This window comes from Paramisgurnus dabryanus, chromosome 2 (genome assembly GCF_030506205.2).
Source record: "Paramisgurnus dabryanus chromosome 2, PD_genome_1.1, whole genome shotgun sequence".
In the NCBI taxonomy this organism is placed as follows: domain Eukaryota; kingdom Metazoa; phylum Chordata; class Actinopteri; order Cypriniformes; family Cobitidae; genus Paramisgurnus; species Paramisgurnus dabryanus.
This window is the reverse complement of record NC_133338.1, coordinates 43,841,691-43,861,517: the sequence shown is the minus strand read 5'-3', so window position 1 is coordinate 43,861,517 and position 19,827 is coordinate 43,841,691. Positions and strand designations below refer to the sequence as shown.

At 36.6% G+C, this 19,827-nt stretch overlaps 1 protein-coding gene across 2 annotated transcripts; it reads left to right on the top strand.

The window, feature by feature from the left end:
- Window positions 1-212: 212 nt before the first annotated feature.
- Window positions 213-19,520, top strand: tbc1d19 (TBC1 domain family, member 19). 2 transcript variants are annotated; one of them, XM_065289042.2, is made up of 21 exons: window positions 213-418; window positions 535-607; window positions 1,446-1,491; window positions 2,999-3,074; window positions 3,421-3,495; window positions 3,575-3,638; window positions 4,712-4,758; window positions 6,008-6,118; window positions 6,582-6,654; window positions 6,865-6,903; window positions 7,246-7,358; window positions 10,099-10,173; window positions 10,578-10,640; window positions 12,244-12,328; window positions 12,413-12,457; window positions 12,956-12,988; window positions 13,073-13,182; window positions 13,279-13,370; window positions 14,221-14,336; window positions 14,604-14,692; window positions 16,323-19,520. In XM_065289042.2, the coding sequence occupies exons 1-21, from the start codon at window positions 323-325 to the stop codon at window positions 16,395-16,397; spliced, it is 1,596 nt and encodes a 531-aa protein (XP_065145114.1). In that variant the 5' UTR covers window positions 213-322; the 3' UTR covers window positions 16,398-19,520. The 2 variants fall into 2 exon arrangements, with proteins under 2 accessions (XP_065145114.1, XP_065145116.1); XM_065289044.2 differs by having other exon boundaries at window positions 214-418; window positions 14,604-14,674; window positions 16,323-19,471.
- The last annotated feature ends 307 nt before the right edge of the window (window positions 19,521-19,827 follow it).

The following is a 19,827-nucleotide window of genomic DNA, read 5'->3' as shown; positions in this document are numbered from 1 at the left end:
CATTTTATATAATATTTCAATAGTAGCCTAAAAAGGTAACTATAAAAAAGGCAGATTTTTTATTTGTTTTTATACTAATGAGTGACAATAAATGCAAGTGTCTTGTAGAATGTCAATTAAGTTGAATTTTTTTGTCAGGAATGTAAAATTGAACATAAACTCAAATACAAACAACCCAAATCGTCGCACTGTAGGAACCTTGTGTCCGGGCTCGTGTTTCCTGAAGGGTTTGTTGTCGTTTGCATGGATACAGCAGTGATGCTGCGCTAACAGATGACCACTTTACATCAAGTCGATTAATGAACATTGAGGTCTGACAGTGATGGACGAGGCTGCGGAGCTGTCGGCCAGTATCGCGCAAATAGTGCAACGACTGAAAGGGACACATTTACACTCTCAGCTGGAGAAACAGGCAAAAGTAAGTGGCTACAGCAAACCGACACCGCAGCGTGTGCAACACCAAATACGGTCACTGTTGTTTGTGATGCATCCATATTAAATACGTGTGTAGCTATTAAACATGTGTTTCATCAGGAATGTTTGCACAGACCGGAGGTAAAACTTGAATCACTTAAAGATGACGTGCGAAGATTGTTAAAAGAGTCAGGTATGACGTCACTTTCTGGCTTGTTCGACCTCATGCAGCGCGGCGCTCGAACGACATATGACATCACAGTATCGCGAGAGCACACAGATATATTTGATTATTTTTTTAAAGGCAGGAACCATCGATTAATTTGTATAATATTTGTAGAAATCTTTGGCAGTAAAAATAGTAATCATTTTACTCAAAACGAAAGTAACTTTACGTTTAATTTGAATTTTAGATTTTATAAAATTATTCAAATATTAAGAAAAGATTAACAAAATTGTGGCAAATAAGAAATATTCCTGTATCAACAATTTTTTTCAGCAAACAAAATATTTGCATTAATGAGGGACAATAAAAGGATGTGTCTTGTAGATCAGTGGTTCTCAAACTTTTTCAGCGTGCGGCCCCCTTATGTACGATACATTCCTTCGCGGCCTCCCAAAAATAAAATTATGACGAAAAAGTTCTAAAACTTAACATTTTAATTAAACAAAACATTACATTATACAAAGTGGTGCTTTTGGTTAGTAGCATTATGTTTTTTTTAGGTTTAATTTCACAGAATTCATGATAAATTAATGTATTTTATAAAATGTCATAAAACCAGGGACCCCTGGCACCGGCGCCCAGTTTGAGAGCCACTGTTGTAGATTGTCTTATAAAAATATAAATTATATTTTAAATATCAAATAACACAGCATTTAAGACAACTCTTGCAGTACTGTGATGTCATTTGCTGAAGAGTCTGCGCATGCGCAGTGCCACATGAAGTCGAGTGCACCAGCGATAAATTCATTGCAGTGTTTGCTGCTGATGTTACTAATGCTACTAAAGTGTTTCTTTGCTTTTTTAGGTTGGGAGAGAAAATTGCAAAATGCAGTTTACAGAGAATTGCACATGTAAGTGGAACATTTATTATATTATTTAGATTCGCAATTACACTTTTTTTTTCTTAGACTACTTTTATTTTGTCATCATATGATAGTGAAAACTTATTTGTATTCTGTTTCTTTTAATTCTTGATTCTCTATTGTATATTGTGTTTTTGTATGTTTTTCTTGTTTTTAGATGTACAGTACTTTGGTTGTAGTGGAAAGGGCTATATAAATAAATGAGACTTGAGACTTGAGGGATGTAAAATCCTTAAACTATCTATAATGGTCTAATTGGGAAGTCCTGCAACTTCGTCCTCTTTCCATTTACTCCATTGAACTCAGTCCCTCAGAGTCTTTTCACATTCCCAGCCTGTAATAATACTGTATTTTATATCATTCTTACATTACTCAGATGAACAGCAATGAAAATGATTTAAGAGATTTAAACAAGATTAATGTAACTTCTGACACATGCACTGAAAGAGTCCAGATTGTTCCTTCCTTTGCCTTAAATGTTTATATAGTTTTACAGCAGGAACTGGAGCTCTTTTTAAGCAAAATGTGCAAAATGACAAGAGACAGGGTGAATCTATTAACCCTAAAGCAATCCAGGTCCAAATACTGACATGAGTGTCTAATCTTCAAGACGAATCACTTTAATGGTAAACTCCATAACACAGTTTTAGCCAGACATTGTTACAGTACAGATGAGACAAAGCAATAAAAACATTTACAGTTAAAGCTTAAGACCCTAGTCATTGTCCATTGTTTTATGCACAATAAATCACTGAATAAGAGAAATAGACATTAATAATGTGGTTAGTATTTAAACGTTTTATAGTACAAGTGTCCTGATAAATGTATTTTATGGAGACATGAATTGTAAGGACTGTCTTGTCAATGTTTTCAAAATTGTAGGGGCAAATATACATTAAGTGACCAAACATTTGCCATTGTCATTTGCCATTGTGCTTTTTATGCATTTTAATTGCAAAACTAATGTTTGTTCATAGGGAGTTAGTCCTTCCTAACAGCATTCCACATTATATTCTAACATTCCCTGCAGGGATTTTCAGGCACAAAATCATCTGTGAGTTCAGGCATTAATATTTGGCTTACATTATGGATCAAGTTTTTGCAAGCCAGTCAATCATGTCCTTCCATGTCCAACTCGCATGAACCTCACATTTTGCACAGTGGCATCATTGTCATGTAACCGAGAAGGGCCCTCCCCAAACGTTTGCTATAAAGTTGGAAGCCCACAATTCTCTGAATTGCTCATTAATAGATGTCTCTGGAATTAATACGTTAGAATACCACAGGGTGTGTCCACACACTTCTGGCCGCAAAGTGTATGTATGGCTACAATTAAATTTGTTAGATGACTTCTTGTCTTCTTTTTAAAAGAAATTATGAATAATGTCTCTTTAATGTTTAAAGAGCTACAGAGCTTAAACTAATACAATTCTGTGTTTATCCATGCATGTTTGTGCATGTATGCTTTTTTTACGGATGTGTTCGTATGGTGTAGACTTCCTCCTCCTGGGCATCCGAGAGCACCTCCTGAACACACCAAAGAGCCCTTGGCATATATGCGCAAAGCCCAGGTAAAGAAAAAATCTCTTTATTTTTCTGTATCTCTGTTTGTTTTCGTTGTCTTTGCACCTTTTTCCCTGTAGAGTTTTCTCACATACCGTACACTTTTAAATACAGGTGCTACTAAATGTCCTTCACAGTGATGCCATAGAAGAAGCACCATTCAGTCAAAGTTACTTAAAAGACCCATGTAGTATTTCTTTCCTTTTATAGTTTAAGAACCTTTTTCAAATAAAATTAAACGTGCATATGTTAAAGGCTCTTAATACAGCCAAATATGGTTCTTCTACTGCATTGTTTAGCCCCTTAATTTTTTAAGTGGCTATATAAATAACTGATTGTTTGTGTATTTTGTAGGCCGCCTGGGAAAAGAGGATTACGAAGAGTTTAAACAGTATGTGTACTGAGTTAGGAATCCCACTGGCACGAAAGGTAGACATGTAAATCAGTGTTTTGCGTATGCGATTGAAAAGCGCAGTTATTTGATTTTTTATTGTACCCTGTTTCATAGAGGCCGGTTTCAGAGCAGAAAGAGCTCACAAATAAATGGAACGAGATGGGAACTGATGAACCAGGTGACGGAGCCACTCACATTCTGTTGTCAGATTTTACACCCTGTCATGTATTAGAGGTCACATCTCAGTGCGTGTTTGTTCATGCATTGCAGAGTGTTTAAACACAGTCGTTTGGCTCGTACACAGAAGCCCTGAACAGTATAACAGCTCCATAACAATGCTATCAGTTTGCAGTGTGCATGATAACATAACTGCGGTCTGTAGGACACTGAAATAAACAGCCCTTCCTGTGAAACCAGAGCATGTCCAGACGCCTGGGCCAATTCCCAATAACTAAAACTCAATATCACCCCATAGGGCTCACTCTTTCTGCTTTTCTCTCCTCTCTTTCGCTCCTCTCCTTATGAGATATATATATATATATATATAGATCAATCATATCTCTCATAAGGAGAGAAGCGAAGGAGAGGAGATAGATAGATAGATAGATAGATAGATAGATATTTCTATGTAAGTCATACAATATATGTAATTATATATATATATTTATATATTTATGTTACTTTAACTAAACAAATTAAGTTAAACAATTTTAACTTGGTTTTTCAAGTCAATTTAACCTACTATTTTAAGTTTTGACTTGGGATTAGTTGCCAAATAGTTTTAATCTCATGCTGCATTTTTTGCAGTGTGGTGACTGTCTATATTTTGTAACAGCTGGTTATCAAAATGAATCAGTGTGGCACACTTACATCAACAGAAACAGTGGGCGGTTAGGCAGTTACTAAAATCACAAGGTGTAACGTGCCATTGCTTGTTGATCTGGAATGTCCACTGTATGATCAATTTAAAACATGACAGCATCTCACCCACGCAAGGTTGAGAGCGTACGGTTGTCATGATCAAATTATCTTCCATTTTAAAGCCTTCTTTATCAGGCTAAACATATACAGATAACAAAATGTATACCTTAGAGTTGCTTTGGATAAATGCATTTGACATGCAAACGATTTTGGTTAGCATTCTGCTACGTTATGTATGTTCTGTTTTATCCAAGTTGTCATCCTTGCAGTTATTGAAAATATATTGCAGTACACGTTTGGAAGTACCCTGATCTCTGTTTTATATTGCAGACCTAAGCAAATTCAGACCTGTTTATGCACCTAAAGACTTCCTTGAGGTGGGTTAAGTCTCGCTTGCTTAATGAGTTTATTGAAAACATCCGGTCCAAATGAGAAAGATAGGGGCCGGATATGAAGAAGCTGATTTGATTTTCCCAGGAAATGTTCGGCTAAATGACTTGTAAGTGAAAATTGACTGAAACGTTGTACAAGTGATTTGCACAAGCTGATCTTGATGCCGATCTTGATTTTTTTGGGGTTGGTTTCCCGGATAAAGATTAGTTTAAACCAGGACTAGGCCTCAGTTTAATTATAAATATAACTAGCTTTAACAAACATGTCTTACTAAAACATCACTTTGAGGCAAAACAAAGGACACTGATGTATTTTAAAGGGGACAGAGAATGAAAAACCATTTTTACCTTGTCTTTGTTGAATAATGGTAGTCTACCCGCATTCACAAACATACAAAAAGTGCTAAACATGCTAAACATCTCAGTCTCATAAAAATTCCTCTTTTAGAAATGTCAGCCAAAAAACGATGCTTATGACATCACGGGCATCTAACTTCCCCTCCACTTTAAAATAATTGGCTACATTTTTTGAGTGGCAATAAAGTCAGCCAATCAGTAATGAGATTGCAAGTTAAGCCAGTAGGTGGAGCCAAATAGGTGCAAAACCACTTGTTTAAAATCCCCCACCCTAATAGAGCTATCTGAGAGAGGTTTTTAGGAAGCTTCTAAGGCATTACAGACCCAAACAAAAACATTTTTGTCTACATGTCACATCACAGAACAAGGATAAATACTCCGTACAATCATTCTTTGTCACCTTTAAGATATGTCAGTGCAAGCTTTTTTCAGTTTATAAAGCTCTTACATTAATTTTTTTCAAGGACTAGTCGTATGGGAAACCGCCCCTATTATCAGCTCAAAAACCTAGCGTTGATATGTTGCATTTTGTATAGTAACTGCAGTACTTGAACATCATCCAAACTGATCTCTGACGTCAGTCTGTTTTCAACAGAAAACATAACACGGCTTAATAACTACCTTTAATAGACACAACATTCCTGGATAGGTTTTATGGTTATGAGGTGTTTGTAGAGAGTTTTGCTATGTTCGCCTTTAAGGTGTCCTTTGATGTGATTTTTTGTTGTTTTGTTATTGCTGCCTTTGTGCCAAAGACATCAATTATTATGTTTTATTTGGAACGTAAGATTGTGTAAGAACACTCCTTAAGGAAACATTTGCAAAGCTTTAAGTTATTTGATTTGTTTTGTTACGTAAGACACTTGTTTTCTTCTAGGTGTTGATTGCCTTAAGAAACCCTAATAATGATTGCAGTGAAGAACTCACAGTCAGAAGCCACTGGGGATTAATTCAGGTTTCCCTCAATGTCCGTGACATTCCTCAAATGGTGAGCCAATCTGGGTTTCCCTTTTGTTTTCTCGTTGCAGTTTTATTTCGTCTAAAGCAGTGGTTCTCCAATTTTATGGCACGCATCCCCCCTTTGTGTAGGGTGCATCCCTTTGCGCCCCCCCCAATTTTTTTTCAAACTTAGAATATGAATACAAACTATTGTTACTACCGATAATTAAACCATTTCTGTATACAAATGTGACTAATTAAGAGATGCTGTGATGAAAAGAGACATCAAAACAATAACACCACATTGATGCTCAACTGCATTGTATGTCTTGTACACTGTTTGGAGTCAGTTTTATTTAATTTGTAGTAGTAGTTCACATGCTTAAAAAATATTTGAATGATTTAGGCCGAACATTTTTCTCTAATCTTTTTTTAAAGATTATAGAGGTATTGAATAGAGGTAAGAATAACACATTTACATAATTATAACCTGGAAACCATCTGTGTTGCAGAGGGAGATGTATCCAGAACTAGGCTTTACTTATGGACAGCTTGGTATAGATGACCACACACATGTTTCTCCAGGTATTCATTCATTTCATTAATCCAAACCTTTATCTGCAGTGTAACAGCGTATGTTATGGACTTATATGAGCAGTGACCTTGATGGTCTTCATGAAATGATCATGTTCCCACTCCGTAAATTCTGAAGTTGCTGTAGAGACAAATTTAGTGGCAGTCATGCTAAAAAAGGCTTTTTACAGGTGTTTGCACTCACATTTTTATCTTTTACAGATTTGTTTGAGAGTGAGCACATTCACATTGGACAGAAAGGTGAGAATAAACACTTCTAGGTAATTTGATCTTGTAATCATTACACACATGCTTGTTCAGTATCCTCTTTTGGTATGCACTTTAACCTCAAATAATGAAGCCTTATATCGGTTATCTAGTACTTTTTTTGGTCAAAAAAAGAGGCTACATAATGAATGAGTTTTTCTACACCAACTGGAAGGAAATAATACTATCAATGCTATAGGATAAATCACAAAGCCACACAAAAATGTTTAAAATATATAAAAATCAAGCTATATGAATTAACTCTTGAGAGCCTCTCAGGAGTGTAAGGTGAAATGTGATGATGATGATAATAATATGTATGATGTGTATTTGTAGTGGTGAGTGAGCAGGACAGTGCTGCTGCCCAGCAGTACAGCAGACAAGGCTGCCCTACAGGTTTAAGGGCTCAGTTATGGACTCTCATCGTGAACTCTACCACCGATCCTGAGGTAACATACAGTCCTTCTCTGCCTTGCATACACTGACCCTCAGAAATACGTAAACTTGTCATAAATATTTATGCATGTTTAAACAATTGAAAGTATTTGTATATCGTATTTGATATTTATGGCAATTGTTGTGTACATGAGCCAGAACCGACATTTTATGATATTTATTTGTACTTATCAGAGGCATTAATTGCAAAATGTTCCACATGCTGTGCATTGTACAGTTTCATAGGAAAGGTGATTGTGAGGGTACCACATGAGAAAGACAAGATTGCTGAAAAGGCTTAGCTGATCTTATTTGTTTGGACAGCAGAATTTGTTTGGTTTTCCAAAATCAGGAATTGCACCTGAATTGACTTGCAAAGATTATGCGATGTGTTGCGTTGAGAATGATGGCAATCCAGGCTAATGTGAAATAGTGCTCAGGCTGTATTACATTAAATTAATTGTGGAATTTAGGATTTGGGTCCTATTTATTACCGATCTAATCACATGGTCTAAAGCGCACGGAACAAGTGCACTTAGGGCATGTCCGAATCCACTTTTGCTAATTTATCGGCAGAATTTTTTTTGGTGTGACCGACGCATGATCTAAAAGGATTGTCCATATTCTCTTAATGAGTAATAGGTGTGTTTTGGGCGTAACGTGCAATAAACTAATGAGAGTGTCATCTACCATCCCCTTTAAAGGGACATTCCACTATTTTTGAAAATAGGTTCATTTTACAAATCCCCTAAAGTTAAACATTTGATTTTAACCATTTTTGAATCCCTTCAGTCGATAGCCGGGTCCGGCGCTAGCACTTTTGCATAGCTTAGCATAATCCGTTGAATCTGATTAGACCATGAGCATTACGCTCAAAAATAACCAAAGAGTTTCGATATTTTTCCTATCTAAAACTTGAGTCTTCTGTAGTTACGTTGTTTACTAAGACCGACTGAAAATTTAAATTTGTGATTTTGTTGGCCGATATGGCTAGGAACTATTCTTAATCTGGCGTTATAATCAAGGACTTTGCTGCCATATCATGGCTGCAGCAGGCGCAATGATATTACGCAGTGCCCGAAAATAGTCCCCTGCTTTTGAAAGGAAGTAACCAAGTTGCGCTTACAGTGGAATTAGACCAACAATTTAAAATTTATGTTAAACAATTTTTATTTTTATTTATTGATAAATTTATTGGCTAAAACTAGTAAAAAACACCAGGTAAATGATGGGCCCTACAATATGTGTGTTAGATTTGAGGCCATCTTTTTTTTGCTAATCTTTTTAAATTTAGACAAAATTAGTTTCACAGATATACACATTTAGAGTCCCCAAAATATTGATAACTCACACTTGCATACGTTTGTTCCAATAAAATTGTCTTAAAATTTACAATATCCCTCCCTCTCTACAATCACTTACTACTGCTACTACGCTTTAATATGTCCTGCCCTAACTTCATAATTTCATTAGAAATGCCAAAACACATTACAATATATTCTTCACATTGAATCACTTTATTATTTCAATTTGTAAGCATTCTTAAAGTCCCTGTGAATCAGAAGTCACAATTGCCTTAACTTTGTGGTTGTGAAGTGTTTTCAAGTAAAACAAAACATCACGTGAGGAAAATAGTGTTTTTCACTATGCTTTGATTGGATATAGAAAAGTAGGCGTTTCATTCAGAAACAGAACTGGTAGCAGACTGACAGTTGGGGGGCGGAGTTAACGGATGCTCTCACCCATGCAGTCTAACCAAGGGGCAACCTTTCGATCTCTCTGATAAAGCCAATACTGAATTGACTGCAATTCATCGACTGTCCGCTAGAGGCTGGCTCCAAAAGGGAGTCAATTCCCATAGACCTCCATGTAAAATGGCCATCTTTAGAGCAGAAGAAAACATGTTTACAGCCTGGTACAAAATTAGTTTTTGGTCTATATAGCTAATTTTGCCCTTCATGACAACTGTGAGGGGTTTGAATTTTTTTTAAACGCATCAGTTTAAATTATATTAAGCTTTAAAGTTCTGCATAATTAAGGGCGTGGCCACTTGAGTGACGGTTGAACAGCCACTGCTGTCACTAGAGTCGAGCTAGGCGGATGTGGTTTCTTTACCCATTTTCGGATATCCGTGAGTGATGTGCGTTGACGCGAGGCCAAGATGGCGACGGCAGACAACGCCTACTTTAAGCTTCATAAATGATCTTTAGAAACCTATGGGTGACGTCATGGACACTATGTCCATCTTTTTTTCTTACAGTCTATAAGTCTTACTAATGTCATCTGAGAATGATTTCCACCAGAGGGTGGAAGTTCATTTGCATATTTTCATTGAAGTTCATGAGGGCACTTGAATAAAAAAACGTAAACTGATAAATTGTTTATAATAAACACTGTAATATCACATAAAAAATTTTACTTGCAGTTTTGATTTCAATGGAACTTTAATATCATTAGCATTAAACTGCATGTGTGGCAGATATGACCGAGCATATCTTCATACCCAAAACAATGTGTGCCAGGATGTCTGGACCCTCTAATATAACAGTGACACACACATCTGAATTTGTACTGTACCCTCGCTATCTGTTAACAAGAAGGCAAACCCCTGGTGTGGGGCGACACATTTTAAACAAGCACAGTAATTCTTCACTCCTCGAACTGATGTGGGACATGATAGCATGATAGCCGATAGCATGGCAGAAGTTTTAAATGCTTCAGGAGGAATAACTGTGACATGTTTTTATTAAACAGGACATGACACATTATGAACAGCTGAAAGCTAGAGTCATACACCATGACCTGCTGGTGGACAACCTCATTTATAAGGTACACATCATTCAACAAGGAATAGTTTCAGTCATGAATGCTGATTGGTCTATAGCCATGGTTTATTCATGATTTAGTGACTGAGCTACTATTAGTGTCACTGTACACTACCAGTAACTAATAGTTGTTATGTTAATGTTCACATCTCGAGGACTAACTTTAACAGAAAGATGACATGACAAATAACATTTGTGTCCGTAATATTTGTCTTATGCAGGAACTGTTTATAAAAGCAATCGGGCCTTTTCATAGGTATAAACTAAATGAGTTATATACTTCTCAAGTGTTCTGTATACATTCAACCGATGGACAGATTAAATGAAAGATCAAAGTCTTCTGTAGCTAGTGCAGAATGTCAAGCGCACCTGTCTTTGATTAAAATAACTTATTGTTTTGGCTCACAGGACGTGAAGCTCACGGCAAGTAATGATGATTATTACTTCGTGTTCGAGGACTATTTATATCAGGTGAGTGAATGCATACCGCAGTCTCTCGAGTCTAAAACCTATTCATTTTATGATTTAAAATCATATAACAAAGCTCTGTTAATCTAAGAGGGGACGACACATTCCCAAAATATTTTTTGATATAGTCCTGTATATACATATCGCTGTAGGCTATCGTGAGAATGCAAATCCATGTTCTTTGGATTCATGTACTGGATGGATGGATAGATACGGCTGACTTGTATAGTCTCACAGATAGTCTCTTTAAACAAGTCTCGATTTACAAGAAATTCATGAGTCTTTCCTTTAAGGTCCAGTGTGTATATTTTAGGAGGATCTATTGACAGAAATGCAATATAATATGCATAAATATATTTTCAAACTGCTCTACAGAGCATGTTTTTTTTAATCTTTTTTGTCTTAGACGATGACATGTTTGTCCTGTAGCGTCTACCGTAGCTTTTCTATGCGTTTTAAAAGGGAGGGGTGATGCAATACTCCATCTCACCACTAGATGCTGCTAAAATCTACACACTGCACCTTTAATATTGGAGCTTTTCCAGCGGTTTATATTCACTCAGTTTTTTTTCACAGTAAAAAAGTCTAACAAACTAAAACTGTTAATACATGCTGAGATTGAGATATGCAGCATGTTAGGTAACATGTTTTTTTTCTCCAAATAGTATTAATGGCTGCAAACAACATCTGTTAGTCTTAAAAGCTAGCAATTGGAGAAGGATTATACACAACATTCCAATTTTTTAAATTGGTGTTGTAGGCATTTTGGCATGTGTCTCCTGGACACAAGCATTAGTTTCCCTGAATTTGGCAGAAATATAAACAAAAAGCCAAGTGGTTTGGGTTTCACGGGAGAACAGTATGTTGTCATTTTTGAAACGTTATGTGGGTTGCAGGTGTGAGGTGATAAAAGAAGCCAGGTTGCTTGTCAATATTGGTTTAGTGTGGACTCTTTGAGCAGTTTAGCAATTTCAAAGACTGTGTGGTTTGTTGAAAAATGATTCTCTGTTGATTTTTTTTCCTATTATACAGCAGTTATACTGACACACTATTGTGACTTTGTTTCATGGTAATATAAGTGGTAAAGGCCGCTGTAATATAAGGATGGTTGCCAATGGGTTCTTTCACTGTGCTTTTACACCAGTGGTTCTCAAACTGGGTGGGGGCCGCGAGATGGTGCCAGGGGGGCCCCAGTTTTATGACATTTTATAAAATACATTAATTTATCATGAATTCTGTGAAATTAATCCTAAAAAAATAAGGCAACACTACTTTGTATAATTTAATGTTTTGTTTAATTAAAATGTGAAGTTTTAGAGATGTTTTTGTCATATATTTTCTTTGGGGGGGGCCCGCGAAGGAATGCACCGTACACAAAGGGGGCCACACACTGAAAAAGTTTGAGAACCACTGTATTACACTGTCAGAAAGAAAAGGTTAAAAAATCTGGGGTGGTACCTGGATTTCACAGACGAGGTCACAAATATTAATGTTGAAATGCTATTAAATACAATGGTACAATGTGTTGCTAGGATTGTATTTGGCACTAAACATGTTGTGTGTGAAATGTTTTTGCACTTATTTGTGCATTTGTTTCGCACTACAGGTTTTACTCTGTTTCTCTCGAGACACTGCAGTTCTGGAGCACTTTAACTATAACAGCGCTACACCACCTAAATCTTCCATCCAAAGTAATGCTTTTGCATGCTTATCTTTCTTGCTATGCAAAACATCTCCATTGGCTTCTTTATAGTCTTTATAAATTTTCTTCTTAGGCAAGGCTGGCTCAGAGCAGTTTCATGTGGTTTATCCTCCAAATGGTGAGAAACTAGGTTTTATACGTGTTCATACGGCATCATGTACCAGCATGCACTTTCTAGTCAGCAAGTGACTTTACCTGTGTAGCTGGCTGAAATTGGTCTGAATCCTAATTCTTAAATGATTAGCAGCATCAGCAAACAACCGTGTGACGGTGGCCCTTTAGGTTAGATGGCACCAGCGCTGGCACACATAGCTAAGAAATTAAATGCATAATGTGACCCTGGACTGCAAAAGGGTCACATTTTAAAATTTATCTGAAAGCTGAGTAAATAAGCTTTCCATTGATGTATGGTTTGTAAGGATAGGACAATATTTCAAAATATTGATTCAGTCGCCTTTAAAGTTGTCCAAATAAAGTCATCCAACCACAAAAATAAAGTTTAGATATATTTTCAGTAGAACATTTACAAAATATGATTTTGACCTGTTTATTTGTCTTCTGCTGTGCTACTTCAAATGTAATTCGTGTAATAAAATGCTCCATCTCTGTCTCACAGGTGTCATCCCATTCCATGGCTTTTCAATGTATGGTAAGTTTATAAGAATGCATCCCATAATCTCACATACCTGTATAATCTACATTTTTGCCTTTCTGTACTGTATGTCTACCGCAGTGGCCCCTCTGTGTTTCCTATACAACGAACCGTCCAAGCTGTACAGTGTGTTCAGGGAGATGTACATTCGCTACTTTTTCAGACTGCACTCGATTTCCTCGCATCCGTCTGTAAGTGTGTCCGTACATGTGTGGTTTATTGCCTTTCTGTCGAAATGAAGCTTTTGACCTCACCTAATCTGTATGTCAATGTGTGTTGTTCGTCAGGGTTTAGTGTCTCTGTGCCTGCAGTTTGAGAGATTACTGCAGACTCAACTTCCTCAGCTTTTCTACCATCTACGAGAGATAGGAGCTCAGCCGTGAGTGCCTACATCAGTTCACTAATATTATTGTACATTTTATCTGAAAATGTGTCTTTATTCAGGGTTTGTCAAATCTCTAATTCAAAGATTAAACTTGTTGGATGTATCTTGTTCCGCACCATTTGTGCTATGGACAATGTGTGGCTTATGGTGGAGAGATGGACTATTAGGGGCAGTTTCCCTTATAGGGCTTATCCTAGTCCCATACTAAAATGCATGTTTGAGCTGCGCTAATTCAAAAACATCTTGCACTGACATATCTTAACATATCAAGTGCCATTGTTTTGTCTTGACATGCACAGCAGAAATGTTTTTTGTAAGGTATGTTTGTAAAAACTACTTGTCCTAAGTAAGGCCTAGTCCTGGATTTGTCTAAAACCTGTCCGGGAAACTGCCCCCAAGTGTTTGGTGTTGTGATGTGATAAAACTTTTGTACATTTACATTAAAGAAGGGACCCTAGCCTAGCCATTATGTACAGACCACTTGGGCAGAGCACCAAACACATAAGTAATGCCATGACTATACAATATGCAATATGTAAAAAATCTAGTTTATTTTCATTGTAATGTTGAAATGTTTTTCTGTGCATGTGCATATGTTTTTTTATTATAGAAATTCATCTACTAGTTGTGCAACTTTAGCATCCAATTGAGATTTTTAACTGTTTAACATTGTGTGATATTTTGTAAAAGTGCAGCTCCATCTAGTGGCTGACTTTTGTACATACAATTACTTTCCTGAAGCAGATAAGGACTGAAAGGTTTTTTTCATTTTGGATCTTTTGTATTTTAATGTTTGTATTTTATTGTACTGTGTGCTTTTCCTCTGTGTGTGCATCTTTTTTAGATTACGTATTGCCTTTAAGTGGATAGTGCGGGCCTTTTCTGGATACCTGTCGACTGACCAGCTCTTGTTGTTATGGGATCGTATCCTAGGATATGACTCCTTAGAGATAGTGGCAGGTGGGTCCGTATTTCTGATGTGTAAACTTTTGCCAATTGAAAAAGTAAATTAATCATATTATTAAATGTCAACTCATAGTTAGTTATACGTCACTGGTTAAACATAACTGTAATTTGATGTCAAAAACCAAGAAATGTTAAATCTAATTTACATTTATTTATAAATAGATGTCTGCGTTAGTGCACACCTAAGTAAGAAGGGAAAGTCATATGGAATACACCCAAGTTCCTGCATGTGATGTGTGTTCACCTGGCTCTCTTTTTTAGTTTTGGCCGCCGCAGTCTTTGCCTTCCGAGCTGAAAACCTGATGGAAGTGACATCACTGGCATCGGCTGAGGTTGTTATTTGCAAGCAAGTGTGTGCGTGTGTATGAACGCTAATGAATACAGAAATAGTGTCTAGTAACCCAGTCCACCCAAGGCACATGTTTAAAAATTGCTTGGATGGCCACTTTTAAAAGCGGACCAAGTTCCACACGCCTAAAATGTTTAGATGTGATGTCAAAGGTGCTGGAAACAAGCGTGACGGTAAACTCTAGACACTCTTTGTGTCACAGTTTCAAACATAGCCTATTACACATTTAAAACGAAAGATACTCTATTACAGAGGTTCCCAAACTTTTTCAGCGTGTGGCCTCCATTGTGTATGGTGCATTCCTTCGCGGTCCCCCAAAGAAAGTTTGTGACAAAAACTGTTCTAAAACTCAACATTTTAATAAAAAAAACATTAAATTTTACAAAAAAGTAGTGCTTTTGGTTAGTAGCCTTATTTTTTGTAGGTTTAATTACACAGAATTCATGATAAATTAATGTATTTCATAAAATGTCATAAAACTGGGGCCCCCCTGGCACCATCTCGCGGCCCCCAATTTGAAAACCACTGCTCTATTATACTTTTTAATATTTTGTCATATATTGTCTATTTATAGTATTAGTTATCATCATTATATTTAGTGCACGCCCAAAATCCTGTCATTATTCCCCAACCTAAGGTACTTGCATGCTGTTTTTTCCATGGAACCCCAAAGGAGAATTTTGAAAACTCTACCTGCTGCCATCCAAAAAACATTCGTAATGACCACATCCGTCAAACTCCAAAAGGGACAAAAATGAACCGCAAGAGTAGCCAATATGACTCTTATGCTATATTTCAAGTCTTACGAAACCACAGACTGAAATTGAAGTCATTATTCTCCAATATTCTTTCCTTCAGTGAGCTGTTCAAAAATTCACCATTTGTGTCCTGCTGAGAAAATAACACAATGCAGAGAGGAGTGTAAATAATGGCAGAATTTTTGGGTGAATTGTTCCTGTAAGATTTTTTCAGCCAAGATATTTACAGTACATTTTTTTTTACTTCCAGCTTTAATAACAGCATCCTATGACAATTTAGAGGGTTGCTTAATCGGATGCTGTTGCGTGATTGACAGCTATAGTAAAAGTGCATTTGACCTGCTGACATTAATTCCGGCTGTAATCTGCAGTGACGCACAGTTCTGGGCCCCAGGGTGCAGTGAAGATGCTGTTGGACAGTATTTGCCTGCTTATGTACCACCTGGCCCCTACTGGAGAAAGTATCATAACACGTTGTATTTTTAGTGCCCTGGCCTGGTCATGAAACATTAGAGGAGACATGCTAACTTGATAGGAGCCTCTAAATTTATTTGCTTCCAATTGCAAAAGGACAGAAAGCTTGGGAACACTCGATTCCTTCTGAAGGCCCCCGTCCGGACGGCTCCTGTGAGACGGATGTGCTCTTAGCACCTTGTGAGCTCTTGGGTACTAGCATCAAAGCAAGCCAGCGGACGCCATTTTGTGAAACAGGACTTGCTGGCAAACTTAAGTGCCCATTGCCAGATAATATAAATTAATGCTTCTCTCGTAAAATAGTTAACATGATGTGCCTGACACTGCCATAAATATATAAAGCCATGCTCAAACATATTTCCCTAGTTTTTAAGATATTTCTATTTTCTTTTCTTGTAGGCTGTTCTTGCTGATCTCTCAACTCTGAAGGTGATGCCACTGATACAGATCCTCCTCTTCGCTACTGCCATCTAAAGAACCTACGTATTGCTGCTTAAAGCAAGTGCTGCTTAATAGACCTTTCTCACAGTAACCGGAAATACGTAATCATCGTGTAAGCGGAGTTCCTGTCAAGCGTCAACACACTAGAAAAACATAAACCCGCGCAAGTTTAAAATGGATCAAAGAGTCTACACAACTTCGTTAACGGATTTGCCAAATATTACATTTGCTGGTGTGACACGACTAATGGAGGAAAACATTTTCCATGAAGAATTTGTCCATAAATTTCAAGGTAAGTAGAGAGCGAGTCTAACTGTTACTGAACTGTTAACTAAAACGACATTAGAAGTCTCGCCGGATAGCCTGAATCCACTTCTGTCTGACTTCACCATCAACAGGGAATTGATGGAACAGATACGGCTTTTTACATTGCCTTTACTGCGGAGGAAGTAGATTTCCGCGACGATTGCGTAGTTCCGGTCATAAATACGGAAGTTGTGAGAAAGGTCTATACCTGTTGCTGGTGTTATTATCAATCTGGTCTCATGATTCAATTTCTTCTCCTCTGAAATAACCAAAATGTCTAATCCTAAAACGTCACAAGGTACTGTGCTGCCTCTTCAGGATTTATCAGATTTTCTCTGATGTTATGAAGCGTGAACCTGCATGATTGGAGGGTCTTTTGGATGTGGCCAATGAAGCGGTCATCAAACACCACCTTCAGGTTCCTGGCTGTCTTGACTGCCATTAGTGTAGAAGATGGATTGGGTTTGGTTGTTTAACACTGTGAAAAATTTGCTATATATATATATATATATATATGATATAACGTCAACTCTATAGTGTGTATATAGTATATAGTATATTTAATGGTCAAACATGCAATAGTTAAAATGACATTCGCAGTTGTATAAGTTTGTTAAGACTGGTTGATAGTCTCAAAACAATTATACAGTACATGATCCGGATCCGTGGCTGAAACAAATTGAAAGGGCTGTTAAGGTACCCCTTAGGCCTGAAGATACCCCAGGTTGCTCTAAGGCCCTGAAATTGGCCTTGTGCCAGTGAATTTGAATGAGTACACTCAACGAGCGATGAATTGCTGTGTAAATACCGTGGATGACAGAAGCAGCATTTTAACATTCATGTTTGCGTAATGAATACTTTACTTAACTCAGCTAATAAACCCCAAGCCTGTTATACTCCCTTAGGATAAAATAATGTAAGGATTACGAAAAATGTTATTATTATTTAAAAGTGTGATGCATGCATTTTTGTGTTTTGACACATGAAAGAAATGGTTTTCTATGCTGTACACTTTCTGGGAGCTTGGGACATATCTTAGTTTGCACATCTCTGCATGTGTAATGTAACTGAGAGTGTATTAAGATTTGACTTATCAGTATTTATTCATTGCTAAGATATTTAGATGTTTGCTTTATTATGGTCTTCTGTATTTATAGTGTTCCTGTAGCTCAGCTGGTAGAGCATTGCAGTGCAGGGTTGTAGGTTTGATCCCAGGGAACACATATAGCCTAATGATAAAATGTATACATTGTAATCCACTGTTTACGTCTGCCAAATGCATAAATGTAAATATATTTCACATTATTTTTAAAACAATGCTGCAGAATTACATTTGAAGAACTGCATTCAAATACACACTGATACATTTTAAATACCAAATCAATAAAATTAAAGTAGTACTGTATACAACGGGTCTATGCCTTTACTCCTAAAGCAGCCTATTACATTGCCATACATTCATATGATATACTGGATTTTGTTTCAACCTCTATAAATATTCCTTTATTAGAACACAACAGATTTGATAGGGTTCCTATAATAGAAAACAGCAAAGTAACAAAGTTTAAGTCATTATAATAATTCATAATATTCACAATTTTATGTTAAGAAAATTCTAGCTATATAAATTCACTGTAAAATATATTTTAATATGCAATATTTGTAGATATAGCATTACATTCATGCATTTACAGTAGCAGACTTTTAATGCATTTAAGGTAGGGTATACTTTTTATCTCCCTCTCTCTCCACAATATCTGGGCTGAAATGACTTAATGGTCTACTACAGTAACGGGAACAGAATAACAGGAACAAAGAAAAAAAATAACTAATAAAAATGAGTTTTGTTGTAAAAGTTGGCATAAGCTGTTTATTGTTACATTCATTTTACACATATGACTACAGAAATGGCAACATTTGCTTAGGATAATCTTTTTGTAAAGGCTGTAAACGATAGCATCATTCATGACTCGGGTAGATACAGGTAGATCTCCGATCTTAGCACAGTGAACAGACCTGCCCCCCCTAACATCTGTTCCGTGTATCCGCCCGTCCCTCTGCTCCTCATATCATATTATGCCACTCGCCAATTTTCTGTCCCGCTTTTTGCTCCTCATCGCTTCTCGACAGTCTCTCGGTACATTTGCCACCTGTCTACAATGCTTCCCACGCCCTGTCCCGTGTATTACCGTACTTTCAGTTGTCATGGCAACAGTGCGCCTCTAGGGGTCAGACAGAAGAGTTGCAGGAGCAATGTAGAATTGCGTCTCACGTTTTGTAGATGTACACTATCACATTTCCGCTGCTTCTCTCTTGGGCACCTTTATATATTTAGACATATCTAATAACTGCTTCTCTGTTCTGTCAATATAGCAGGAATTTAGGTGCTTTAAATGTTTAAGACATTATTAAAGACCACACAGCAAGTAGTACTAAAATACATTGAAGATTCAAAGTCTTTACTTGGTACAAATTCTTTATTTGTCTATCCTTTAAAAAAAATACAATTTACAAGACAATACAATATGAATATACAAAAAGTATAAACCAGCAAAAATACTAAGAATAAAAATATAGAACAAAAATCAAACCAACATACAGTAGAATAAAATAACAGTAAGCAATATAAAACAATAGGAAATTCACAGAATTCCATGAAATACTAGGGCAAGGCAATATTTCATGATTTTAATGTTTTTTCTTTCATGTCTCTATTGTTTATTCTATGTATCTATCTATTTTATGTAAAGCTGCCTTGTGAAATTGCAACACTGTGAAAAGTGCCATAGAAATGTAATTTTACAAAATTTGATTGTATAAAAACAATTATAATCAATTGGATAGTTTAACCTATGAAACGTTAGTTTTTAATTTTTTTTTAATAATTATTGTACGATGACGAATGTGTTGACATTTCCTTTGAGGTCTTTTATTTATTTATTTTTTTTATTCTGTCAACTTACTTATTCTGCATGCACGATGTGTAACAAGGACGTTAGTGATGCTCGATCAATTAAATAAATAAGGTGATTCACATTACGTATAGTAAATCATATTTTGGATTGGACGAAGGGATTTCGCATCCCCTAAAGAAGAAAAACACTCATTCCCTGCGTGCCTACGTTCTCCCGCCGTCTGCTTTTTCAAAGCTCACGTC

Bases quoted from the DNA above. Each gene is read 5' to 3' on its own strand.
- tbc1d19 (XM_065289042.2), top strand. From the start codon at position 323: ATGGACGAGGCTGCGGAGCTGTCGGCCAGTATCGCGCAAATAGTGCAA. The intron at 4,759-6,007 runs GTGGGTTAAGTC...GTTTTCTTCTAG, and splicing joins CACCTAAAGACTTCCTTGAG to GTGTTGATTGCCTTAAGAAA. The intron at 14,337-14,603 runs GTGGGTCCGTAT...TCTCTTTTTTAG, and splicing joins CTCCTTAGAGATAGTGGCAG to TTTTGGCCGCCGCAGTCTTT.